At 38.3% G+C, this 25,151-nt stretch overlaps 1 protein-coding gene across 1 annotated transcript in view; it reads left to right on the top strand.

The window, feature by feature from the left end:
- The window catches only part of OSBPL3 (oxysterol binding protein like 3), a 29,638-nt gene extending 8,390 nt beyond the window's left edge, over positions 1-21,248 (top strand). Inside the window, exons 4-14 of the mRNA XM_075212250.1 lie at positions 823-957; positions 5,206-5,299; positions 5,983-6,227; positions 6,493-6,630; positions 7,744-7,807; positions 12,983-13,061; positions 13,613-13,757; positions 16,576-16,720; positions 17,683-17,809; positions 19,563-19,685; positions 19,867-21,248. Coding sequence (XP_075068351.1) covers positions 823-957; positions 5,206-5,299; positions 5,983-6,227; positions 6,493-6,630; positions 7,744-7,807; positions 12,983-13,061; positions 13,613-13,757; positions 16,576-16,720; positions 17,683-17,809; positions 19,563-19,685; positions 19,867-19,963 — 1,392 coding nt within the window. The 3' untranslated portion in view covers positions 19,964-21,248. The remainder of the gene's footprint in view (positions 1-822; positions 958-5,205; positions 5,300-5,982; positions 6,228-6,492; positions 6,631-7,743; positions 7,808-12,982; positions 13,062-13,612; positions 13,758-16,575; positions 16,721-17,682; positions 17,810-19,562; positions 19,686-19,866) is intronic.
- The last annotated feature ends 3,903 nt before the right edge of the window (positions 21,249-25,151 follow it).

Below are 25,151 nucleotides of genomic sequence, written 5' to 3'. Positions count from 1 at the left end.
TAATGCCCATCAGAGGTGTCTTCCGTACATGACAGAGCGCTATAATGGATACATTACATATGGATTTTTGAAGGTAAAGTTTTTGATCTTTGCACGTCTTACTATGATGGCCACTATACATATTTTTCATTCATGCTGTACTTTTTAACAATTTTGGTGAACAATGAAGGTTGTGCCATATAAATTAGGGTGCTGTACATCTGTGTACTTAGAGACCCTCTGCAGCGCTCGGCTTCAGAGTGTTCCCAAGTACACTCTATACTGGAAGCTTCACACAGCTTCCAGTTGAATCATTTGGGCATATGACCCAGTTCTGTTGTATTGGCACTTGCTATATGTCAATGGTAACACTACTTTGGGGAACCAGACCTGCCTGTGCTCTAGGTTTGTTGATATTCTTCAGATTTTTATAAAACAATAAAGTTTTTTTGTGCACATCTGTAGTACACCAGTTTTGAAGCAATATATTAAGGTTTGCTCTTAACTAGGATATCCATGCATGAGCAAAGATTGGTCTAGGAAATGACTCACTGCTTAATCCCCAGTCACAGAATTGCTGTTTTAGAAGCTAGTGAAAGGAATCACTAAGTCTTCTCCTGGTCCCTATTACCAGGGATTTTACAGTCTATTTGGGATTTGAGTGCAGTTTATATCTGTTTGTTTGTGGGTTAAAGCAAAGTTTTATCAAACTTCACAAAATATCTTTTTGACAGGGATGACATTTTGTAATTTTGTAATTATTAGTCTGTTTTTCTTAAACCTGAGGACTGCAATTATAACAGAGGCAAAATAATAATTTGTTTATGAACTTCTTGTTATTAGGAGAACCCTTGCGAAGAGAACAAGCCCTTGGTTCATCAGTTGTCCAATGAAAGCCGACTGTCCATCACAGATTCCCTCACAGAGTTCTACGATGCTCAGGAAGTTCTGTTGTCTTCAAGTTCATCAGAGAATGAGGTCAGAATCTACACTTTATTTATGTGACTGGCTTCTCCGTCTTTCCCATACATACAATTAGCAAGACAGATTCTTCCGATAGATTACTGGTATGGGGGATAGTTATTTGGGCATTGCATGTGTTACAGTGGTGTGCCTAATCATTTTGAAGACTAATTTTAAAACTGGATTAGGTTCCCTTTCAACCCTTACATTAATCAATATTAACATTTGTATACTATTGCTGTGCACTATAATTCACTTTAATTATTTTTGATTCACTAATGTGGTGCAACCACCAAATATAGACCTTTTGAGCAAGAAATTGAGCACTCCTGGAATATTTTCCTAAAGCCAAAACCCTTTTCCTAACTGGCTGCCCAAGAAGATTTGTCTCTACTCCCTGGTGGCTCATATTGTCGCTCTCTCGCTTTCTCTCTTGCACGCTCGCGCTTTCTCTCTTATACACAGACACACTGAAAATGTCAGTGTATGTAACATAATATATGAAAAATGGGTGCAAACCAATCTATACATAAGAATAATACATAATAACACAGTGGTTGTTTATTCCAATATTCCTGCCAACAGGCTCTTTTGGGGAATTTTCTGAAAGTGTACCCATCACCTCTAAACAGTTAAATATATAGTTACTTTTTTAGGTAGCAATTCAATTTGGTCCAATATGCTAAGCTTTCTCTTAAATCTTATGCAGACATCATAACTATACTCCTGCTAGATCGCATTCCCACTCTTATCCATAGGAACTCTCTGAAATCTCTAGTCTCTCCTCCCACAGAGGACACTCCTTCCAGTCATCTACTGGCTTAGCAACTGGACACATGTGCATAGGAGTAATAAGGTTTATACACATGTGCATAGGAGTAATAAGGTTTATACACATGTGCATAGGAGTAATAAGGTTTATACACATGTGCATAGGAGTAATAAGGTTTATACACATGTGCATAGGAGTAATAAGGTTTATACACATGTGCATAGGAGTAATAAGGTTTATACACATGTGCATAGGAGTAATAAGGTTTATACACGTGCATAGGAGTAATAAGGTTTATACACATGTGCATAGGAGTAATAAGGTTTATACACATGTGCATAGGAGTAATAAGGTTTATACACATGTGCATAGGAGTAATAAGGTTTATACACATGTGCATAGGAGTAATAAGGTTTATACACATGTGCATAGGAGTAATTAGGTTTATACACGTGCATAGGAGTAATTAGGTTTATACACATGTGCATAGGAGTAATAAGGCTTATACACATGTACATGGGAGTAATAAGGTTTATATTGGAATCTCTCTCTCTCAGTTGAGTTGAAGGTTCACAAGTGTTTTTATAGTTCCTAAAATGTAATCCCAGTCACTTTTAAAAACATGTTGTTTTGTTAAAAAATTAATAATAAAAAAAAAAGTCATGCAGACATACTTGTCAGACTAGTATAGAAATGTTTACTCTGTCAAGTTGATCACACAAAGCTACAGTACATATTTCTATTTCATCCAGGAGTCTGAACAATGTAATTGTATCATTTATTTCCTCCTTCAGGACAGACTAATCCGTATGTGCTGAACATATTTCTAGAACTATAGCAAATCATTGTACAGTCTGTTTATCTTTGCTATGAAGACATTAAAGTCTGATGTGTAGAGCTAGTTCCATTATTTGGTGGTAAATTATGTATATAACAATTGTATACAAATACAATGACTTGTATAGCAATGATAGTTTTCATATTGTATATTCTATAATCAGGCCATACTTCCCACAGCCCATGCTGTTTTCCCTTTCCTGTCAATCCCTTATTGTCCAGGCTAATTCTGTTGCTATAGTTACCTTTTGAGAATTGTCGGTATGTGTTTATCTTTTATACGTTCTGCTACTGCTCTTTGGTGGTTCTACATATAGTACAAATGAGGGACTTTACTTCTCTTTTATTATTTAATTTAAGTTTAATATTGCTATAAAACCTTCTACTAATTTGTTTGCGGGAAGTCTTTGTTAAAGCTATAATCCCTAATAGAATTTTTTTTCTTTTATATAGCAAATTAACTACTTTTTTAAGTATATAAATCCACCTAAAAGTCATCATCTCCTTTTCAAAATCTCTAAGTGGCAAACCAAAATAGCTGTCAGACACAGGTTCACAGCTCTCAGCATGTCATGTGATGGCTAAGGGGGTTGGCGGGAGGTGGGTGTAGCCTGTCACAGTGCAGACAGAGCTCACTGTGAGTCAGGTTCCAGAGCCTTACTGCTCATAACCAGAGCCGGATTTAGACCTCATGGGGCCCTAGACAACATACTGATTTGGGGCCCCCTCCCTGAAAAAATCCATAGCACTATAGTTTTTTAGCATAACATATACCCCTATTCACGGGCTGGCTGGCAGACTTTAGCCCGGGGGGGGCAAGCATATAGCACTGGCCCATAAGTAGCAGCCCATTTTTAAAGGGTGGTCTCACCGCCGGCCCTGGGGGGGCCCTCTGGGCCCTAGGCAATTGCCTAGGTTGCCTAGTGGTAAATCCGGCCCTGCTCATAACGTCATGTGACTGAATGATAATCCAGAATAATAAATCAATAATAGGAGCCTGAAAAAAATGAGAGAGAATGGTAAATACCAATATTCTTCTTTATAGTCTGCCACAGGATATGTTAAAAATCACACCTATTTGCTGCTTTAATTAAAAAAAACAACAAGAAACTTCTATAAACCTCCATAAAATAATGCAACTAATAAGCTTGTGTTTTATTAGCACACCACAAAAATTGTTTAATCATGTAACTTTTTCCAGTTGCAATTCTTCCACATGTACAAAGGCCAGGAAAGTAAGAGGAAACCGTTTAATAATGCTCAAATACCTTTTTTACTGTCTTAATTTGCAATGTTTAATTCATCCTAAACAAGATAGAGTGGCATACTGGATGGCACCACAAATCACTTTGGCCCACCCAGCGCATTTCAAGGTGCTCTCGACAGACATCTACACAATCTTTCTTTTTCCGCCTCACCACAAACCTCTGTGCACTCTGCATAAGTCCAGCACACTACCACTTTACAACCACCCTTTTCACTTGAGAGCGGGGACTTCTCTCTTTTAAACAGGAATATCCCCAGCTTTCCAAGCAGGGGCTGGCTGGCACATTTTAGCCCAGGGGGCGAGAATTAGCTCAGCAGCCTTTTGGGAACATTCTAAAGGCCCCCAGCCCAGCCAGCCCGTTTCCAAGTACTGCAAAGCCTCCCCCAATCCCTGGCATTTCTCACAGGTTCTAACAGGCTGTGCACGTGCACTCGCATAATGTGACACTGATGTGCAATCATAATGCCAGAAAAGTTATTTTCCTTACAGCATTATAAGAAAACACACAGATTGCAGTAGGACATGTGGGACTGGTCCTTAGCAAATTAGGGGGTCATTTAGGGGGCCCACAGGGGCGGGCGGGGGACAGGGGGGGGCATATGCACCCGGGGCGGACCAAAAAAAAAAGACTATTTTGGGCTGGCCCCTGCCTAGTCTTTATTGGTGGCTGGCCCCTCCTTGGGGACCAGCCACTTTCCAACATGTGGTTTTTTGGGATGGTTTAAGTTGGTTTTTTTTTGTTTTGTTTTTTTAACATTCTGCCGCATTATCCTAGCAGTGGACTGCTAATTGGATGCATTCTGCACCTTACAGTTAGTGGAACTTTTCTAAGCATAAGACGTCCAGCTATGAACTGGTTAAAAATTCCAATGTTTGTGCAGAGTGAAAATGGGCATGCATCTTTCTGTAATGCAAGGAATGCTCCCTCTCGACACACTTATCTACTTTTAATAATCTAGTGCCACCACTGTTTACAATGCTCTCCAAAACTAAGCGCAACGTCTGCCTTCACTGTAATTAGGAAGGAATGCCCTCACTCTGCCGAACTCCACCCATTGGCCAGTGCAAATGCCACCAACTTGCTCTGTAAAGCCATATACTGTGGTGGGAACATAAGTGTACCACTGCAAACTGAGACACGTAATCATCTGAGGGGGCTTTGTGCTGCATCCTCTGTTATGACTTCATAAAAGAGGCCCTTTGTGAATTTGCCCATTAGAAGTTGATGATCAATGTTGTTTCAAAAGTTGGTTATAATCCACGTTATAGTTTCTTTTCCACGTAGAGACATTTTCATACTTTATTTGCAGTGTCTCTTTATCAATGGTTATCAAGCATTGCTATCCATTGCACTGGTCATTTATGCATGTGTTTTATCTGTTTCTAGGTATCGGATGATGACTCGTATGTCAGTGATATCAGTGATAATATATCGGAGGATAATCTAAGCAATGACCTTGATAATGAAAGACAATCACTAGGTTTGCCATTCTGTGTTTTCCATACTTTATGCATCTGTTTACAACTTAAAAAAAAAAAAATCAGGCACACTTCATAGGTGGTTTCTAATGAGAGATTTTGTTCTACAGACTTATTGTCTCGGTCTGTGTGTGTGTGTCAGGGAATTTAGACTGTGATCTCCAATGGGGCAGGGACTGACGTAAGTGAGTTCTCTGTACAGCACTGCGGATTTAGTGGCGCTAAATAAATAACTACTGATGATATACGTATTTGTTTTGATAAGAAACTAATGATAGCAATGTTGCTTTAATGGTAGGTCATCAGACATAAAAACATATGGGTGTGTTTGTAGTATAAAATATAGCTATTCATGTCATGTATCCTGTGTGGATTGGCTGTCTTGGTGTCACCAGTCACCCTTAAACAGCTCACATGTGGCATTACTGACTGGAGAAATATCCTTGTGTGACTGTGATGTTACAGTACACTCACACAGTCTAGCAGGTTAGACCATGAGTGGATGATAGTGTCTTCTCACCAGCCTTAGTTTAACCTACTGCATGAACATGTCATGCTGCTGTTCTGATCTGATAGTGAGGGAGGATGGTTTAGGATTATGACATTGGTCTAAACAAACCAATTAATGGAAAGGATTGAATATTGTAGCATTTTTTTTTTTTTGTACAACTCTCTATTGTTCTAGACGGAGCATCAGTAGTGGATGGTTGTCCCAAGCACCGACTGTGTCTTCCTGCTCCATGCCCAAACACAAGTAATATCAGTCTGTGGAACATTCTGAGGAATAACATTGGGAAGGACCTCTCCAAGGTGTCCATGCCGGTACAGCTGAATGAACCCCTCAACACTCTACAGCGAATGTGTGAGGAACTTGAATACAGTGAACTGCTGGATAAAGCAGCACAGACTCAGGACCCATTTGAAAGAATGGTATGGAATGCTCATTTCATTTTATTGTCTCACACTAAATGCACCTTTTGTGACTTTGGCCAACAGCCTCTTTAATGTGTGTCACCATCTTATTAATAATGTACAGCTGATTTCTTGGTGTGATAAATCTCCACACAGTGTTTGTTACTAAATATATGGTTACACTGTTACAAGGTTTTGTTTTACTCTGTCTTTTCATTCGTATCTTCTGTTTTATAATATAATTCCAACCAGTTAATTGTAAAATGTGTCATTTCTACCCTAGGTTTACATTGCCACATTTGCTGTATCTGCTTACGCACCTAGTTTCTATAGGGCTGCCAGCAAGCCCTTTAACCCTGTTCTGGGAGAAACGTATGAATATGTGAATGAAGGCAAAGGATTCAAGTTTATTTCAGAGCAGGTACCGGACTGTTTTTCTAGAAACACCATTGTGTCCTACGAGTTATTATATATGGTTCTCCTTTGTGCTGCTAGTGTACAAAAAAAGACACTAATACAGATGTGACAAATGAAGGAATAAAATGCAGAAGGTACAATTGTGATTTTTACTTGTGTTATAATTTTAGTGTGTTGTTCTTTAGAGCCAAGAGGATTTATATTCCATCAGGGTTTAGGGTTCAGTTTGTGGCTAGTCCCAGGGGCCAATTTTATTGGCAATGTTGGAATGATGTAGATAGTAGTTGTAGATTGGACTACTTTCTATAAGGAGAGCCTAATCATCCTCATCATCATCATCACCATTTATTTATATAGCGCCACTCACATCCATCCCTGTCCCATTGAAGCTTACAGTCTAAATTCCCTAACATACATATACACACACACACACACACACACACACACACACTAGGGTCAATTTATTAGCAGTCAATTAACCTACCAGTATGTTTTTGGAGTGTGGGAGGAAACCGGAGCACCCGGAGGAAACCCACGCAAACACGGGGAGAACATACAAACTCCTCACAGATAAGGCCATGGTCAGAAATTGAACTCATGACCCCAGTGCTGTAAGGCAGAAGTGCTAACCACTTAGCCACCATGATGCCCACGTTATAGAAATGTGCTGGTTCCTCTGTGCTAGTTAATAGACAGTTAGTTCTGGATTAAAAGTTTTCAGCATAAGACCATTTTTATTTTTTTATTAGCTATTCTAAAAGGAAGTGATACAAATAATTGTATTACTTCTCTAAGTTGCATTGATTCTAGTTGTGAAGTAAGAATTGAATCAATAAAGTTGAACGCTCAGAGTGCAAATTGATTCCCAAGTGCAAAAAACGTCAGTATATGTGTAGCTGCATGTCTGGATGGTCGAATTACCCCATCAGTGGGGTCTCCTCTTGTATTGTACACAACCTGTGCTATATGGGAGTGACTTGCATTTAAGTATTTGCTCTGTTGATCTAGTAATTTGGTGATTAATGACCCAAGTAATGTGAATTTCTGATAATTGTAATGTTACAGGAATGAATGTGTGCAATGCGTTTTTGGAATGTTTTCTGTTTTTCCCTCACAGGTGAGTCACCATCCGCCTATATCTGCTTGCCATGCCGAGTCTGACAGTTTCATCTTATACCAAGGTAATTATTCAAAAATGTTAGTAAAGGTGTTTAATAGCGATGGTTTTCTCAAGTTAGGGTAATTAAATTATTCTTTCATGATCGTCTATGTGTTGGTGTGGGGCACTTTCTGCTCTGATACAAAATAAAGAAGGACTGTAACTATATGTACATTCTTTAAGAAAAGTCGTTTAAACTGATATTATTGCTTAAAGGGACACGATCACCAAAATAATGTAAAAATATATATATATTCGTATTTTACCTATTTTGTGTTGGCCACAGTAGGTTTACATGGGGCTGGAGGCTCTATGTATCTAACCAGGTGTGTATTTAATGTGGCTGGTAATGACAGCCCAAGGGGCCCCTGATGAGGCGGGAACCAAGCGATCTAGTCACCAGCACCCCGTCTTCAACGTAAAGTCAGTGTGCTGAATGTGAATGTGCGAAGCTAGGCCTGTTGGGGATCCTGGTGACATCATGATGATGTCACCAGGACTTCCCAATGGGGTGAGGTCTCCGATAGCAGTATAGGAGGGATCCAGATCAGATGGCCCCCCGCTACTGAAACTTTGTGTGATGAGGTCCAGGGCATTCCCCAGCCTGAAATCTTTGTTAATTTTTACTAGCGGTTAATTAGATGCCCCCTAATAGCAGCTTTGCAAATGAGCTGCTATTAAATCCAGATAAGCTGATAGTGTTAGTGTGCAGTGGATACACATTAGAGTCTCCTAAGTGTGAATCCCCCACCCCCCCAAAAAAGACCGGTCCAAGTCAGAGTTGTTGCTCTTGCCTGGTTTTGCCCCATCACTCACAACCCCACGGATGCTGGCCCTGATGCTGCTAAAGCAACCTGTGGATCTCCAGCTATTGTAACTGTGGAGAGCAACGGGCTCTCAAACACTATATGATGCTTCACCAATCCAGCATGCTGAGGTTGTCGGCAGGAACTTGACTGTGTGACTTTTCAGTAAAGCAGAAAGTGATCATGTTAAGCTGGGCTGCATGGCACTGCTATTGGTAGGGGGATGTGGTGGTCTCTGCTCATGGGGCAGCTCTAATAGGAAAGCAAAGAAAAGGTATTGTGAGGGAGGATGGGGGTATTCCCCAGGCAAAAAGGACAAAGGGGTTGTCCAAAAGTAGACAGCCCCTATAAAGGGAAAATACTTTTGTTGTTTGTGCTTTTTTATTTCTTTTATAAACAAAACAAAACATTCAACTGCACCTGTACATAATAGTAATGGGCTACATTGTCATTAATATTTATTTGGCCTAAAATATTCCTGTTGTTTACAGCCCAGTTACAGGCACCCTGTGCCTGGTGGATATCGCTGCTGTCATTATTAGTGAGGTATTGCAGAAGACTTCATGCCGTCAAAATTTCATCAAATACACCTTTCTCTAACTTCAATGCCTGTAAAAGCACAGTCTGCACTGACTGGCTGTCATCTAAAGTGAATGCACAGGCCACATTACTGTTCATTTTGATGCATTGCAAGCCTGTCTTGGTGTACTTTTCTCCAGCATTTAATGCCTGTAGATTTAGCCGTTACGGGAGCTGGTCGGCACGGTTAGATAGCTTCCAACCTGTCTTTGCATTTGTGATTTGTATGGAATTCTGCTGCTGACTCCTGCTAGATTCTTTGTTGCATAAAGCAGTAAACTGTTTGATCTGTCTCCCAGGGACATCTTAACAACATTATGGGCCCCCGGGCAAAGCAGTGCACCGGGGCCCCTAGATATAGATATAGATATAGATATATAGATGTATACAGATACAGATATAGATATATGGAGATAGATAGATGTACTTGCTCAGTGACCCTTGTAGTTTTTTTTGCAGGTTTTTTTCTTTTGCAGGATTATTTATTCTCATTAAGAGCCCTGCCTATGGGGCCCCCTTGCCCGTGGGGCCCCCGGGCAGCTGCCCATCGTGCCCAATGGAAAAGATGGCCCTGCTGTCTCCCTCAGACATTTTACTACCTTACATTTTTCTGTGAAATCACACAACTTTTGACTTTCCCTCTCAGGAATTAAGCGTTAATTAGCATCTGCAAATAAAAAGCACTTATTTTCTTTCCATCGTACATTTCCCTAGGAGCACAGTCTCCTACAGAGCTGCAGGAGACAATTAGGAGTATTTACGGATTTCTGCCTGGGTCACCCAGCGCCTCGGGGCATTATTGTATTTTTCGGTTGTTAGTATCAACACCTGCTTTTCAGTGGAGGGTTGATTGAGTTTGAGACATCAAATAAAATTAAACATATTGGTGCAAACCTCTTGTGATTTGTGGAATTGTAGGCAATTAGTACTTGATATTCAAGTGATGATGTCATATTTGGCATATTAATGTGGTAAGAGTGGCCAAAAAAGGAGTTTATTTAATCAACCACGCATACCACAGAAAAAGGTGAAGTATAGTTACTTCAATGCTCTTTTTTTAATGTACTGAGGTAGTGGGTGCTTTAATAATAAAGGTTCATATGGTTTTGAATATCCCATGTGCACACTGTTAGGTAGACCCTAGTTGATATAATTTCCTATTCCCAGATTTTAATAAGGTAGATGGATTTTAGAATTCGGTATGATAAAAATAAAGTTGTTAATATCACTAAAATAAACAGCAAAAAAAAATAAAAATGTGATTCATAGTATATAAAGTAATCCAAGATATTTCCGTTAGAATGACTAAACAGACCACAAAAACCTATTCAGACATGATGACTAGACGTCATGAATTATAGTGATATTTCATGTTTGGCTGCAATTGCTGGCAGCTTTTAATGGGTCAAGTATCATCCTGGGATACAGGATGTTCTACTAATAGCATAAACCGTCTACTGTGTTTGGAAATGATGGCTACAAATGGGATTTAATGAACAAGTGATGATTGTAAATGTGATTTCAAATACACATTACCAGTCAATTGTAATGAGAAGTGTCTAATAGGAATGCATTACGTATTCTTCATTAGATACATAGACCAGAGAGCACCTATCCTCCTCCCTGCTGATTTCCGGCAATATGAATTCCCTCTTGTTCCATAACAGTATTCCTAAGTGTTTAAATATAATATTTATTCTCAAAGCTACGTATTCATTATAGCAGTGTATTTGTAAGCAGCGGTAAGAGTGCAGTGCTTGCTCATCTTCTCACTGCTAATGATGGCAGTGGTACTATGTATTCATTATAGCAGTGTATTTGTAAGCAGCGGTAAGAGTGCAGCGCTTGCTCATCTTCTCACTGGTGATGATGGCAGTGGTACTATGTATTTATTATAGCAGTGCATTTGTAAGAAGCGGTAAGAGTGCAACGCTGGCTCATCTCTTCACTGCTGCTGATGGCAGTGGTACTATGTATTCATTATAGCAGTGTATTTGTAAGAAGCGGTAAGAGTGCAACGCTGGCTCATCTCTTCACTGCTGATGATAGTGGTACTTTCCTTGCTACCTTTTACTGGTTTTGGAGTTGACAAGATACTGTGCTGGGATCTGTTATCCAAAATACTTGGGACTTGGTTTTTTTTGGGTGCAGGGTTTTCTATAATTTGACACCACGCTTAAAAAAAAGTACTAAAACATGTTTAAAAATGAGAGCGCTCCTCATCCTGCAGGTAGGAACATTTGGTGATCGTGTCTATTTTTATGATAAAATCATAGAACATCAGCAATAATTTGCTCTGGTTTTTGGAACTTTCTATATTTCTGGATAAGAAATTCCTTACCTCTACTTACAGGCCTCTTATTTCGTAACTTTTTATATTTCTTAACTTGCAAAAGTTCAGATGCACACCGTTCCTTTGCTCATAATGCTCACTCGCTTACGGATTATACATGTTTATACACATTCTGTTGCTTTTCTACTGACACACTGACCACTATTTACCTATTGACACCAATACTTTGGCATGCATTAAACCAGCCATGCTGAACTCCTGTTGCTGGACACAGTCCCTAGATATCGTTTAATATAACTCTCCAAAACTGTTGTTGGCAGTTGTACTTCAGTGTGCACACAGTACCAGGACCTAGCTGGTGTTGGTAGCTGTACTTCAGTGTGTTAGTGTGCACACAGTACCAGGACCTAGCTGGTGTTGGTAGCTGTACTTCAGTGTGTTAGTGTGCACACAGTACCAGGACCTAGCTGGTGTTGGTAGCTGTACTTCAGTGTGTTCGTGTGCAAACAGTACCAGGACCTAGCTGGTGTTGGTAGCTGTACTTCAGTGTGCACACAGTACCAGGGCCTAGCTGTTGTTGTTAGATGCACTGGACCAATGTCACAGACAAAAGCTGTGGGTATAGATTACGGTGGTAGTCGGTTTAACGGTACTGACTACCCTGATACTGAAAAAGACGACATGAGGACTCTGATTCCATACTACAGCGACCTGAAAAAAAATGACTTACCAGGATGCAGATGACTTGATGGGACGGCTCGCTCTGTTGCCGACTCTGCAAAATGACGTAATCAGAAACCGCGACTTATGTTAAAGCGGCGATGGATGGACTCGCCTGTCATTAATGTCATGTAAGTATTATTTTAGGGGATTAGGAGTTAAGGTTAGGGTTAACCCTGACCTTAACCCTAACCTTAACTCCGAATCCTAACCCCTAAAATAATACTTACATGACATTAATGACAGGCGGGTCCATCCAGTATCTGATAGAAATCAGATACTAACTAGGAGAGGACGACATACATTCTGGTCACAAGGTGGATATTTGTTTAGAATAGGGAAGGCATGGTTATGTGTTTTTACAATGTACTCTCATAATTGCAAACAGCTTGATTAGGCCCTCTAGTGGTGCGGTTCTATTCTTTATATTGTCAGTCTGAAAGAAACATTTGTTTATTATTGTTTAGTTGTAGAAAACCAGCATATTTCAGGGAACATAGAATCACACACATCAGTGCTTGTACCATTGGAGCTTACAATCTAAATGCCCTACCACACAAACACACACACACTAAGGTCAGTTTTGTCAGAAGCCAATTAACCTACCAGTAAGAAACCCCATGCAGATAGGGCACAGGTCGGAGTCAGACCCATGACTCCAGTGCTGTGAAGCAGCAATGCTAACCACTGTGCCATAGTGCTTACAACAAATATAATTTGTATCATAACACCACAATTTACAATTGTTTTGCAGTTTAATGTAAAATAAATGGCTCTTTTGACTATTTTTCTTTTTCAGATATTCGGTGGAAAAATAAATTTTGGGGCAAATCCATGGAAATAGTGCCAATTGGCACAACGCATCTGATTCTACCAGGGTAATATGTGCTGTCCTTTAATATTTTTAAAGTAGAAAACAACAGTTTTAGGTGTGTCTTTATACATAAGCAGAGCTGCCAGAACAAACCATGGTCTTCATACAAGCTAAGGCCCCAAACAAAACAAATACAGGCTGTTAGGTCTTTGTGTGGATATATCTATTTACTTGCCTACCTCTCCATCTGTCTGTCTCTCCACCCTTTACTCTCCTTATGTTTCTATGTAATTGGCCAACAGGGTTGTATGATGATCTATAAGAAGAATACCAAATCTTCCAGACCATGTCCCCATTGCCAGAGCTTTTTTGTTGTAGCACTTGGGATGGAGTCCTGCCTTCTCTTTGAGCAGAAAATGAGATAGTTGATTGTACATTCCCTGCACAACTCCTGGCATATTTGTCTGAATCTCTAGGATATCTCTAGTCATTCAGCACTCAATGCTCTCTGCTTACTGCTATCAAATACCATAGTCTGTTTGCTCCTAGAAAATGAAGATAAAACAAGTGATTTGGGGATTTTAACTTTTTTTTTTTCTCTTTGCAACTTTATAGATTTGATGACCATTATGAATGGAACAAGGTGACCTCCTGTATTCACAACATTTTAAGTGGGCAGAGGTGGATAGAACATTATGGAGAGATAATAATCAAGAACATTGCAGATAGCACCTGTCACTGCAAAATCACATTTCTAAAGGTAAATTGGTTGCACTCTGTGGGCTTAAATCATTAAGGAGAGCAAAGCAAAAATAAAAGTATTAAGTTTTCTCTGGGACAAACCATGTTACAATGCAAGGGTTGCAAATTTGTTTATTTTTTTCACATAAGTTAAATACTGGCTGGTTTTTCATGTAGCACACAAATACTTGATAGCTTTATTTTTACACTTAAATTTAAAGTTAAAATGGATAAATCACAAAATCAAACAAGCGCTCAATGCATAAAAAAAGCTGACAAATATCTTGAAATGGGAGTACACAAACCTATAACTTATAGTTACAATAAAAATAAAATACAAGACATTAAGCGCTAAATTTTACCCAAAGGTCTAAAGAACACACATAAATGATCATGCCAAATAGTCAATCAAAAGTTCATAATATATAATCCTCTTTCATATAGTGATTAAGAAATGGATATAATCTTGATCTGTGATTCACACCTCACCACCACCACCTCGGTAAAAGAATGAGAAATGGATTCCTACCAGAAATAGTCAGATCATAAACCTTTAGAATACTCTTTCTCTCCTTTCCGATAGGGTCGTGGGTATGTGGTAATGGATAGTCACATGGATCTTATTAGCCAACAAGTTAATCCGTGCATGATACTCATGCATTCTAGTCAAATCAAGCTACTTAAGGTGTTAAAAAGGTTCTTGTCATGCATTTGGGCCTAGCCCAGGCCTCCTCGGGGGAAGAGCGTTACTTCTCGACGCAAGCGCCCTTTTTTAACGTGGTTTTGTCCACATGTCACCACCTCATCATTTTTCTCCATCACCTCATCCTTCATCTTCATCGCCACATCCTTCATCAAGCTACTTAAGGTGTTAAAAACTCCCCACTGTCACCCCCGGCAACCACCAACCACTCCCAACTGTCACTTCTCCTTCAAGAAATATATAGGTCAGTGTATAACTCTGCCCAGCAGGTGGCGCTGCAGCTTGTTTTTTTTTTTTTTTTCCACACACGCCACTAAGCATTTATATAGTAGATAGGGATATTTTCACCATAAAAAGGAAAAATAAATCGATCTAGCGTGATATCGTCACAATAAAAGATTTATTCATCCCAAATACATAAAAATCTTATAAGAAACATTCCAATAATAAAAACCACAATAAAGTATGTGGGAATACTCCTACCAGAAAACCAGACCAAAAGCGCATGTCATGGATCCAACAGTAATAAAGATATTCAATCTCACTTCATGTTCATGGGTATGGTTTCAAAGACGTAGGTGTATTCCAAAAGTTCATATGTCAATCTAATAGCTCCAACACGTTTCAACCGATATATCGGTCTTTCTCAAGGAGATCTGACTATTTCTGGTAGGAATCCATTTCTCATTCTTTTACCGAGGTGGTGGTGAGGTGTGGATCACAGATCAAGATTATATCCATTTCTTAATCGCTATATGAAAGAGGATTATATATTATGGACTATTTGGCATGATCATTTATATGTGTTCTTTTGACCTTTGGGTAAAATTTTGCGCTTAATGTCTTGTATTTTATATTAATTTTTATTTTTAAATTTAAAGTTGTTCTAGGACATGCCCTACCCCAACTATAAATCTGTCCCCACATTTTAAATTTACCTTCCCCTCGAATATAACATGGTTTTGCCAAGATGCAAAGTTACTCCTTCTTTATGCTTTGCTCTCCTTAATGACTCTGTGTTCTAAAATGGCTTTATTACACCTCGTTCCACATTTGGTCCTTACAGAATTTTGTCCTAAATGTTCCCAGTAATACCCCCAAACACACCACACAGCAGAATGAATTGTTAATTGTCGTCCCAGCTGTATTAATACCACAAATTGTGAAATTTATGAAAACAGTGCAGAATGATGCAACAAAAGGAAAAATGAAGACTCTATTGCTTGCACTTTGGACCTAAAACTCAATGCAAAACATTACTGCGATTCCACTGCGGTCTAGTTAAGTGATTAGAAATATATGGTTGTACATTTCACACTTTCACTGATTTGTTATTTTTCAATTCTAAGTCATATGACTGTTTAATAAAAATGTGTTGATGACCAACATTTTTACCATTATACTTTATGTGGAAAAAATAAATAAATACTGGACCCTAAAAGTACCGGGCTCATAGCCCTATTCAGCTCCTAAATAAGTTAATAATGCTCTGTGACATTTAGTACTGTAAGAGGTAGTCATGTTTTTTGGCAGATCTGTACTTTTTCTTATTGATTTTCTATGACATTGGCAACAATGATGCACATATGATTACATTTATATATATATATATTAGTTAGTAATTTAGCACTAAGTAGTTGCCGCTAGTTTCCTCCTGTCTCGCCAATGTTGCATGCTCTGGGGCCTCCTTCCTCACCCTCTGTATAGACACCTCCAAACATGCCCCTACATTAGTAACTCTCTTCCGTCCCTAATAACTGTATACGTTACTAAAGAACGTTTTGCGCAGGAGTGGAAAAATGTACCAGCAGTAAGAAAAATGACACAGACTATGTTTGTGCATTCTCCAGCAGTTAAAATGGTTTCCAATGGAAAACCAACACAGAAGATGGTCTAATCACTTTAAATCTACAGGTATTTTTGAAGTGAAATCGCTCAAATGGCATCTGGCTGCTGAGCAGCAACCCCAAGTTATTTGTTGTTTTGTTGTGATCATACATTTTGTGACATTTTTAGCAAATGCATCTTTTGAGCTTTGAACTGGGCGATAATCACTGTTGTGTATGGGATTGAATGATTTGCATTACTTTCGCTGCTATATTGAAATTAAACGGAATTTCATATTTTTTTGTAGGCAAAGTATTGGAATCCGAATGTACATGAGATTGAAGGGACGGTGGTGGACAGGAAAGGTAAAGTTGTGCATCGGCTGTTTGGAAAATGGAACGAGAGCCTCTTCTACGGGTCCCCTTCCTCCCCAATCTGCATCTGGAGGACTAGTAAGTTCACAAAGGTGGCCTCTAGGGCTTGCATAATAGGGGACACAGTAAAATAAAGGGTGACAGCGCTATACATTTATCTGTGTCCTGACTACCTTCACTTTTTTGTGACTGGACAAATAAAGAGTTTGTAGGATTATATTTCTAATGTATTACTACTAAAAAAAGCAAAACTTTAAGGGGCATATTCAATTAGCTTCCGGTACCGTAATACCGGCAATAACGCTGATTTTCGTACGCAACCCTATTGGCTGCGAACGAAAATCCACGTTATTGCAGTAACGTGGATTAAGTTTCGCGGCTGTTCCGGCGCGATCCCGCGGACCGGAAAGTTAATTGAATATGCCCCTAAGAACCTTTTATTCTTTGCAGGGTAAAATATTTCAGACCTGTCTCATTTTGATAGACACTAATATAAAAATTAAAAGCACATTTCTATATGCTTTACATTTACGCTGCATTATTCAAAATGTGCTTTGTGTATTTTGTACATCTATATAGAAATCAGCTAAACATACAGGTGGCAGCTTTGACATGTGCATCAAAGCCCTGGTGCTCAATCCTTTTTGTCTGTGTCCCCTAATGTCAGTGTTCCATTGTTCTGGGTGCCTCTAAAAAGGTGGTTCCCAATGGAATATATAGCATCAATATATAGACAATCTGGAGGCTCCAAAAACAGGTTCTGGGATGCCGAGCCACAAGTTGTGCACCCTTGTATTAATGTGAGCTCCATGTATGATACTGATGTCGATCTACAAAAGGGCAGGTTCAAGGAAGACACTTGGCCTGAGTGGCAGAGATTGAATGCGAGGCGGGGGGAGGGTTATACCTACAAGCCCTGTGGACAAACTCATTTCTGGACTCCTTGCATTAAAGCGTCTGTGTGATACATTTATGTGCCATTATATGTCTTTTCTGTGCAGTTTGTTTTACTCACATACGCGGTTTCTATTTTCTAATAGATCCCATGGCCAAGGACTCTGAGCTGTACTATGGGTTTACAAGATTTGCACTACAGCTTAATGAGATGGATCCAAAGACAAAACTGCTGCTACCGTGCACTGACACTAGATTCAGACCAGACCAAAGGTTAAATCTTGACTGAAAACATTTTCCATCTTTAATAACTGTGTTACTCACCCCCTGTATCTGACACTGGTGCCGTTTCATATTTTATAAACCTCATATTCGGTTACTCTGGTCACAGTGTATTTATATTCTGTATGTGCGCATTGTGTACACTCAGAGGAAGTTGGACATACATTTCATAGGTAAGGATTATGCTAGATAATTAGTGTGAGATGCTATATCCTGTTCCCATTACATGTAGGTAGAAACACAGTAATAAAACTGGGTGTTAACACAGCTTAGAGCGCCCTGTTTTCTATAGGAGATTGGTACACAAGGCCAAGTGCAACATACTGTATATGTCTACAGCTAGATTGCAATGGACACAACTGCTTAGTAGGACTATATGAACCATTTACACAGCAGTGGTTTTGGGGCCAGCAGGTTGAATATAGAAATAAATGTAAGGTTTACATAGCCTGCGTGGTAATTGGGTAGAATAGCCTAAGGAACTTAATAGGGTGATTTTGAAATTTAATAAGCTTGCTTGAAGAAGCAATTTTTTCAGGGGGTGCTTGAAGGTTGGGAGGCTAAGGGAATTTCTTCTACACGGAAGGGAATTCCGCTGAGTGAATGCAGTCTGGAAAGGGTTTGTAGTTAGGATTGGGAACAGGTAATGTGTGTGGTCGAGAGGTGCAGATCATGGGCAGAACAGAGGAGTTGAGTACATAGATATTTTGAGACAAGTAATGACATATGTTAGTGAAGTTTTGTTAATGGATTTTTTTTTAGTATTTATTCTTTTATATTAAATTTGGTAAAGTACACAAGCAACCAATGTAGGGACTGTCAGGGAGGAACAGCAGGCGGATGTGTAAGGAAGAGAATTGGTCTAGCCGCTGCATCCAAAATGGATTGTAGAGCTGAATGTCTGGTTAGTGGAAGACCAGTAAAAAGGGTACTGCAATGAGGGAGATTATGAGAGCATCAATTAAAGTTTTGAAGTGATTTATATGAGAGATGCATGTTCTGGAGATGTTTCTTGGATGTATTTAACAGGACTTAGATTGGATGAGGGAAACCAAGGACACTTCTGAGTCAAGGCAGCGAGCTTGAGGGGTGCATGAATAATTGTTGTGGTGTTAACAGACATAGAGATGTTGGGTAAGTAGACATATAAGATGAAATGAGAAGACATTTAGTGACATGAGCCAGCACAGGTGGTGAAAATGGAGAGGATAGATACATTTGGATTTCATTATCATCTCTAAGTGGATCCCACCCAAAGGAGCTAATTTGTTTTCCAAGAGAAGTAGTATAGATATAACAGAACAACGGGCCCAGCTTTGTAGCTCTCTGAACAATAGAGGAAGTGGAGAGGAGTTGAATCCAGAGAAACAGCAGTGAAGGAGCGGTTTGACAAGTAGGAGACCTAGGAAATGCAGCATTTGTAGAAAAAAAAGTAAGTGGTCTACAGTATTAAATGTGACATATAGACTAATATGGAGACCACACTCTGTACTGTACAAGTCACACAGTGTGTAGGAATACTAAGAATGGTCCACATCCTCTGCCCTCCTCTACCTTTTATACAAAGAATATATATTACACTGGACTTTAATGTATCCACTCCATCTAAAAAAAAAAAATCTGTTTTCAGAGTATTTTAAACAGAGTAATCTGAGATGTATCCTGCCACAGTCCCAGCTAAGTGGAGTTTTCAGTGGTACTTTGTTCTCCGTTACTAATAACGTGTGGTTTTGTTTTATGATAGATTTCTTGAAGAAGGAAATGTGGAAGGAGCTACAGCACAGAAGCAGCGCATAGAGCAGCTGCAGAGGGAGCGGAGAAGGGTTCTGGAAGAGAATAATCTGGAGCACCCAGCTCGGTTTTTCAGGTGCAGATTTCACTTGTACTTTAGGGTTCTCCAGTAGCTGCATTGTCTGCTCCTTGTTGCTTATCTGTCTGGGTAACAAAGCTCCATTTTTACTACACAAAAGATACTAAAATGCCCACAATTTAAGGAGCTTAATGTATTTTTTTTACCATTCAACTAAATAGAGTGTCTTTATCAACAGAAAATCCAGTGATGATTCATGGGTGACGAATGACTCTTACTGGCAGCTACGGAGATATCCAGGATTTGCTAAACTGGACTGTCCAATATTATGGTGACGGCAAAGAGAATCCACCCGTACCAAGCACTGTTCAGATGCACATTGTAGTGTGTGTATTAAAGTCACATGCTGGAACCTACCATTTTTAGAGCTGGTCTTTAATCAAACTTGATGTATTGTTAGCCCATGTGTTACAGTGCAGAATATCATGATCTGCATTTGTTTGTGTTAGTGAGATTACCTTGTTCCTCCCCCATAACTGCGGCATTTCATCTCCTTATGCGGATCTGCAACTTAATATGTTTGGCTTATTTTAAATAACTTTTAAAATAATATATACCATGCGCAAGTTGCATCCTAGAGACATAAAAGGCATGTTCATGATATTCTCTTTCTTGTGTCTATAATGCCATTTGGTAGCAGACTTACCTGTCTGATGATCTAAAAATCATGACCTAATTGCCATTTAAATAGCTGATATTATCCATCATTTTTAAAGGGCCACTTTGCTCAGTGGGCTAGAAAGGATATATTCAGTGTAAAACAAGCAGCTGTGTTGATCTCCAGCTTTGCTTTTTATGCGTGTAATGGCATTTGTGTGCAATATCATGAACTATGTCAGACGATCCCTTAGTCTTTGCAGGGAAATAACCAACTTCACGAGAGCTTCGCTATGAGCGCACAGTGACGCAGGAAATACTTGTAAACTTGTGTATTTACTGGTAAACCGGTGAACAGACAACGATGATGATTATTTTTAAAGCACTTTAAAGGAATCCAAATTGAGTAGATGTGGGAAGTGCACTTTCTATCTGGCTATGTGCAATGTGTGTTTATTAAAAACCAAATATCTGATCCTGAAAAGGCCAAGAGATTGGTCGCTCCCCAAGTAGTATTTGGATACATGTTTGGGAATTCCGCATGGAAAAATTCTATTCTATTCCGAATTTCTTTCCTCTTTGCACCACATCAATACACATCATCAATATAATCTGGTCTAACGGCAACTAAGATCAGTCTTCACTCTCCACCATTTGAAGTGCCAGTACGTCAAGAGACTGTGTTGTTTAGTTGTAAAAGAATCACAAGACTATTATGGATATTACTCTTGAATCAATTTTAATTTTTATTTACTGTATTATTCACCTCTGTATCTGACACTGGAGAACAGTGATGACGAAACCACACAAATGCACTGTATGAAATACAGCTCATGTATTTCATGTATCTGGTATTTGCTGTATGTAATCAAACTATTTCTCAGCAGTGTTTTCTCTGCTCTATAGAAAAATGCATGACTGCCATTACCACACAAGTAATCAGTGACTTTGTTTTTTTTTTTTTAATTAAGATATCAATAGACATATAAGATGAACTAAAGTTAACTACAGATTTGAAATTTAAACCGCTTAAAATATCCTCAAACTTAAATGTGTTTACATACTTTACATGTTTTAATGACACTGCACTATGCCTGTGTAATTCAGAACCAGTGTAAAGTATTATTTTTAATATTTATTTTTCTAGAATTTTTTCAGCTATCGCCTTTACTGATTGACATCCTGTTATACTTTTCTATCTAAACGTATTCATAATTGAACTCTATTGAATTTGGAATGTGTTTACATTTGAACTGCCCAAAAAATAAGCATATACAGTACTATTTGAGGCAATTTTAATATTAAGTAGCTGATGGACAACAAGTTGTAGTAAAATGTGTATTGCCATGAGAGTAATTTATACAGGACGTTTGGTTTTAATTTGGGTGTTTTGTCTTAGAAAAGGTATAACAATTTTATGATGTAAACAAAATATCAATTGTTTTATATTGGAAAAGGCTCAATGAACAGTCTTCAATATTAGAATGGTATACTGTGGCACAAAACAAATGTAGATGTTAATTTATCCAACGGCAGGAAGGAATGAAATTTTATTAGTGGCATGTGTTGCTTTTGGGCAATAGTATGTTACAAATCTGTATTTCGCTAACAACTGGCATTTGAATTGTGACATATATAAAATCAAACTTTCATACTTTACAGACAAGGGATATGCAATTATGCAGCTCGTCATTATTGTTTAAACTATAATTTTATCACCACATATACTGGTAAAATTAAAGTCCAGAAAGCAGGAATGCATTTGACCCAATCAAAATTGCTAACAAGTCATTTCCTCTTTAAAGTGCCTCTGTCACCTACACTCGGTGTTCATTTTCAAAATGCAGCTTATCGATTCGCTAGGAGCTAGTGACATTGAAATGCTTCTTGCCTCAGTGTGGTCACTGGTTCAACGTCATGTGACTATATTCTCATTTTTATTGGTTCCGTTCCCAAAATGGCTGCCTCCACTGTGTGTAACAAGCAAAGCAGGGACAGATGATTAGATGATGTGATTGGTGCAGGTGATGGCTACAACAAATTGCCTATTGGTTTCCAAAATATTTTTGTTGTTGGATATTCTATTGGTATCTTCTTACATTTTAGTTGTTTTTTTAGTTTTTTGGATTATGTACATAATGTAGGAATACACAGTTTATAAATGTAATCCGTCAACTAATATCAGAGTGTAGTAACATAAACCTACCATATACTATGCCACAGGCTACTATTTTTCAATATGTATTTTTTTTTTATTTACGGTGTCTTTTTTGTTTTATTAGTTGAATACTGTAGACTTATCTGCAGTACATTTCTATTCCAAACCTGAATGTATTTAATTATATATTTCTATTTTTAATACCCATAACATCAAAAGCTATAAATATGTCTTCCATAAATAAAAATAAATAAATAGCCTTAGTTCTGTTGGACACACAAAGAAAAAAAACACACATACGCATAAACCGTATGTATATATCAAATATTTCATTGGTAAGCTGCTATGAAGACTTTTAACTGTAGAGGAATAATTATTGGTGAGCATGAACATTCTGTATGATTGTGTAAATAAAACTATTTCACTGTAAATATCTGATGTGTTGCATTTCCATGATTGCACAGCGGAGTGCTGTACTAGAGTAATGTTTATAGCTACCTTTTGTGTTGAAATAAATGAAAGTGATACAATTATTTTATTGAACACAATATAAATATTCAGATATTGAAACAGAAATGGATTAAAAATACATAATTGATTTAAAAAGTTATAGGACAATAACAGTCCTACAATAATAGAAGCTGAATAGATTACAATAAAATGTTAGATGAAATGGAGAGAGCGAGCGTTAGGACAAGCAGTCCTCAAAACCCATAAGTGACAATGTTACAGCATGCAGCTATAGGAAGCCTAATGTCTTACAGCTGATTATCCTACAATTCGGCTCTCGGCTCATGTGGACTTGGAACTGTTGTGAATGATCTTACATCATCTTTCATTGTAGTTTTTTACTCTGACTAATTTCTTGGATGATCCACCTCAGAGGTCTATGTACTAAAACAAATACTGTCTCCTCCATATTTGCTGCCTCATGGCCACTTTGCCTGCTTACCAGGGCTGTGCCTGGAGGAGGAGTTGGGGGCGGAGCTTGCACGCATGTTAATACATAATTATTACCATACTGGCTGGTTGTTTGTAATAACTAAATCTTAAATATGGCACCAATCCAAAAAAAGGAGGAACCCATAGGTGTTATGATGTTGTGTTACTTTCTCCTATGTGAAATTATCATCTATTTAAAATATGTTTAAAGTTTGAATTTCCTGTAGGCCTTGAGTCCTAGCAGTATAAGGGGTGTTATGCCGATGTCTGCGAGCAGAATGGAATTTACACAATCTCTTAATACTCTTTTGTTCAAATAAACCTTGAGATTAAGTAACCATTGTATTGCAGCAAGAGGTTCCTTCACATGCTGTATACCACACGAGATTGTTCATAGTGCATTATAAACACACAATAACCGGATGACAAACCCATGTGTTACATTCCAAAACAAAATGCTTTCGCATGCATTGCAGAAAATGCATCAAAAGTGTGTATGTAACCATACATAGAGATAAGTCATACAAGTTGTATTGTGACATATCTTGCTATGTCATCACAGAGGTTCGGTGGCCATAGAGTTAAATGGTCTCTATGAATCCAATAGTAAGTATGAGGAACTAGTTATGTCTGTGCACAGTAACCATATGTTCTATAAAATGCATCAGAACATATATTAAAGATCTTGGAGCACTGATAAAATAGACAAGTGTGGCTCAAAGTCCTGCAGTCTGGGCAGCTTCTATACCGTGCATGCTGGCCTGCTTTTCCAGTTGCTTACCCAGCATGCTGTGTTCCATAAAATGGGATATCCTACATAAGCAAGAAGCAGTTAATGTTGGATCTGACTTGATGGTAACCATTTTGCTGCAGCACAGTGAAAGTCAGGTCAATAATTTATGCTTATTTTGCCTCAAAGCAAGATAACATATGCAACAGTCTAAATGAGCCCTTAATAAGGTCCCTTATGATTTCTGTGAATTTTAATTGTAAACCCAAGATGCAGCAAGCGTTTTTACTATTGCTGAAGTTTACCAGCTGTTTGTGAATACTGCCAATGTACATTCCTTGAGGTATATGATAATGGAAAATGTTTATTAAGTACACACTAACAGTTACTTGTTCATTTATACTGTATAACACTTAATATGTGTCAATTAAATGACCCCCTAATCTCAGTCATTTTATACCATACCACACCATATGCATTTAAATGTTTTAAAAATAACTCTTAATATTTGTGTTGTCCTTTACTAATGTTATTTTGAACAATATTTAAGGTTGGCACTATATAATATGTAACACCCCTTACCACTGTTGTCAGATTTGCAGTCAGTTACCTTTTGTAAGATTTAATTTATTTGTTACACCCAATATTACACATGTAACAAAGCCTGTGCATCTATTGCTGTGCTAAATTATTTTCTTGAAATAGTGTTAAGTTGAGTACACACTGCAGAAAACTACTGCAGATGCGATTTCTGTGATGATTTTACCAACGACTGAAAGTTCAGATGAGCCTGTTGATTCTTGTATACACACCTGCACGATTTACCTTCAGATATGTGCTCATCATCTGTTGTAACCATCTGCTGAAAAGATAGAGGGTCTGAGTCATTAAGGAAATTAAGGCAAAAAAAAGAGTAAATGCTCTCCAGGACAAACCATATTATAATACAAGAGGTGCAAATTAGTTTATTATTTTGCATGCAAGTTAAATACCGGCTGTTTTGTCATATAGCACACAAATACTTGATAGCTGTATT

This window comes from Mixophyes fleayi, chromosome 5 (assembly GCF_038048845.1).
Source record: "Mixophyes fleayi isolate aMixFle1 chromosome 5, aMixFle1.hap1, whole genome shotgun sequence".
NCBI lineage: Eukaryota > Metazoa > Chordata > Amphibia > Anura > Limnodynastidae > Mixophyes > Mixophyes fleayi.
The sequence above is the reverse complement of the archived record's forward strand: the minus strand, read 5'-3'. Positions and strand labels throughout refer to the sequence as shown.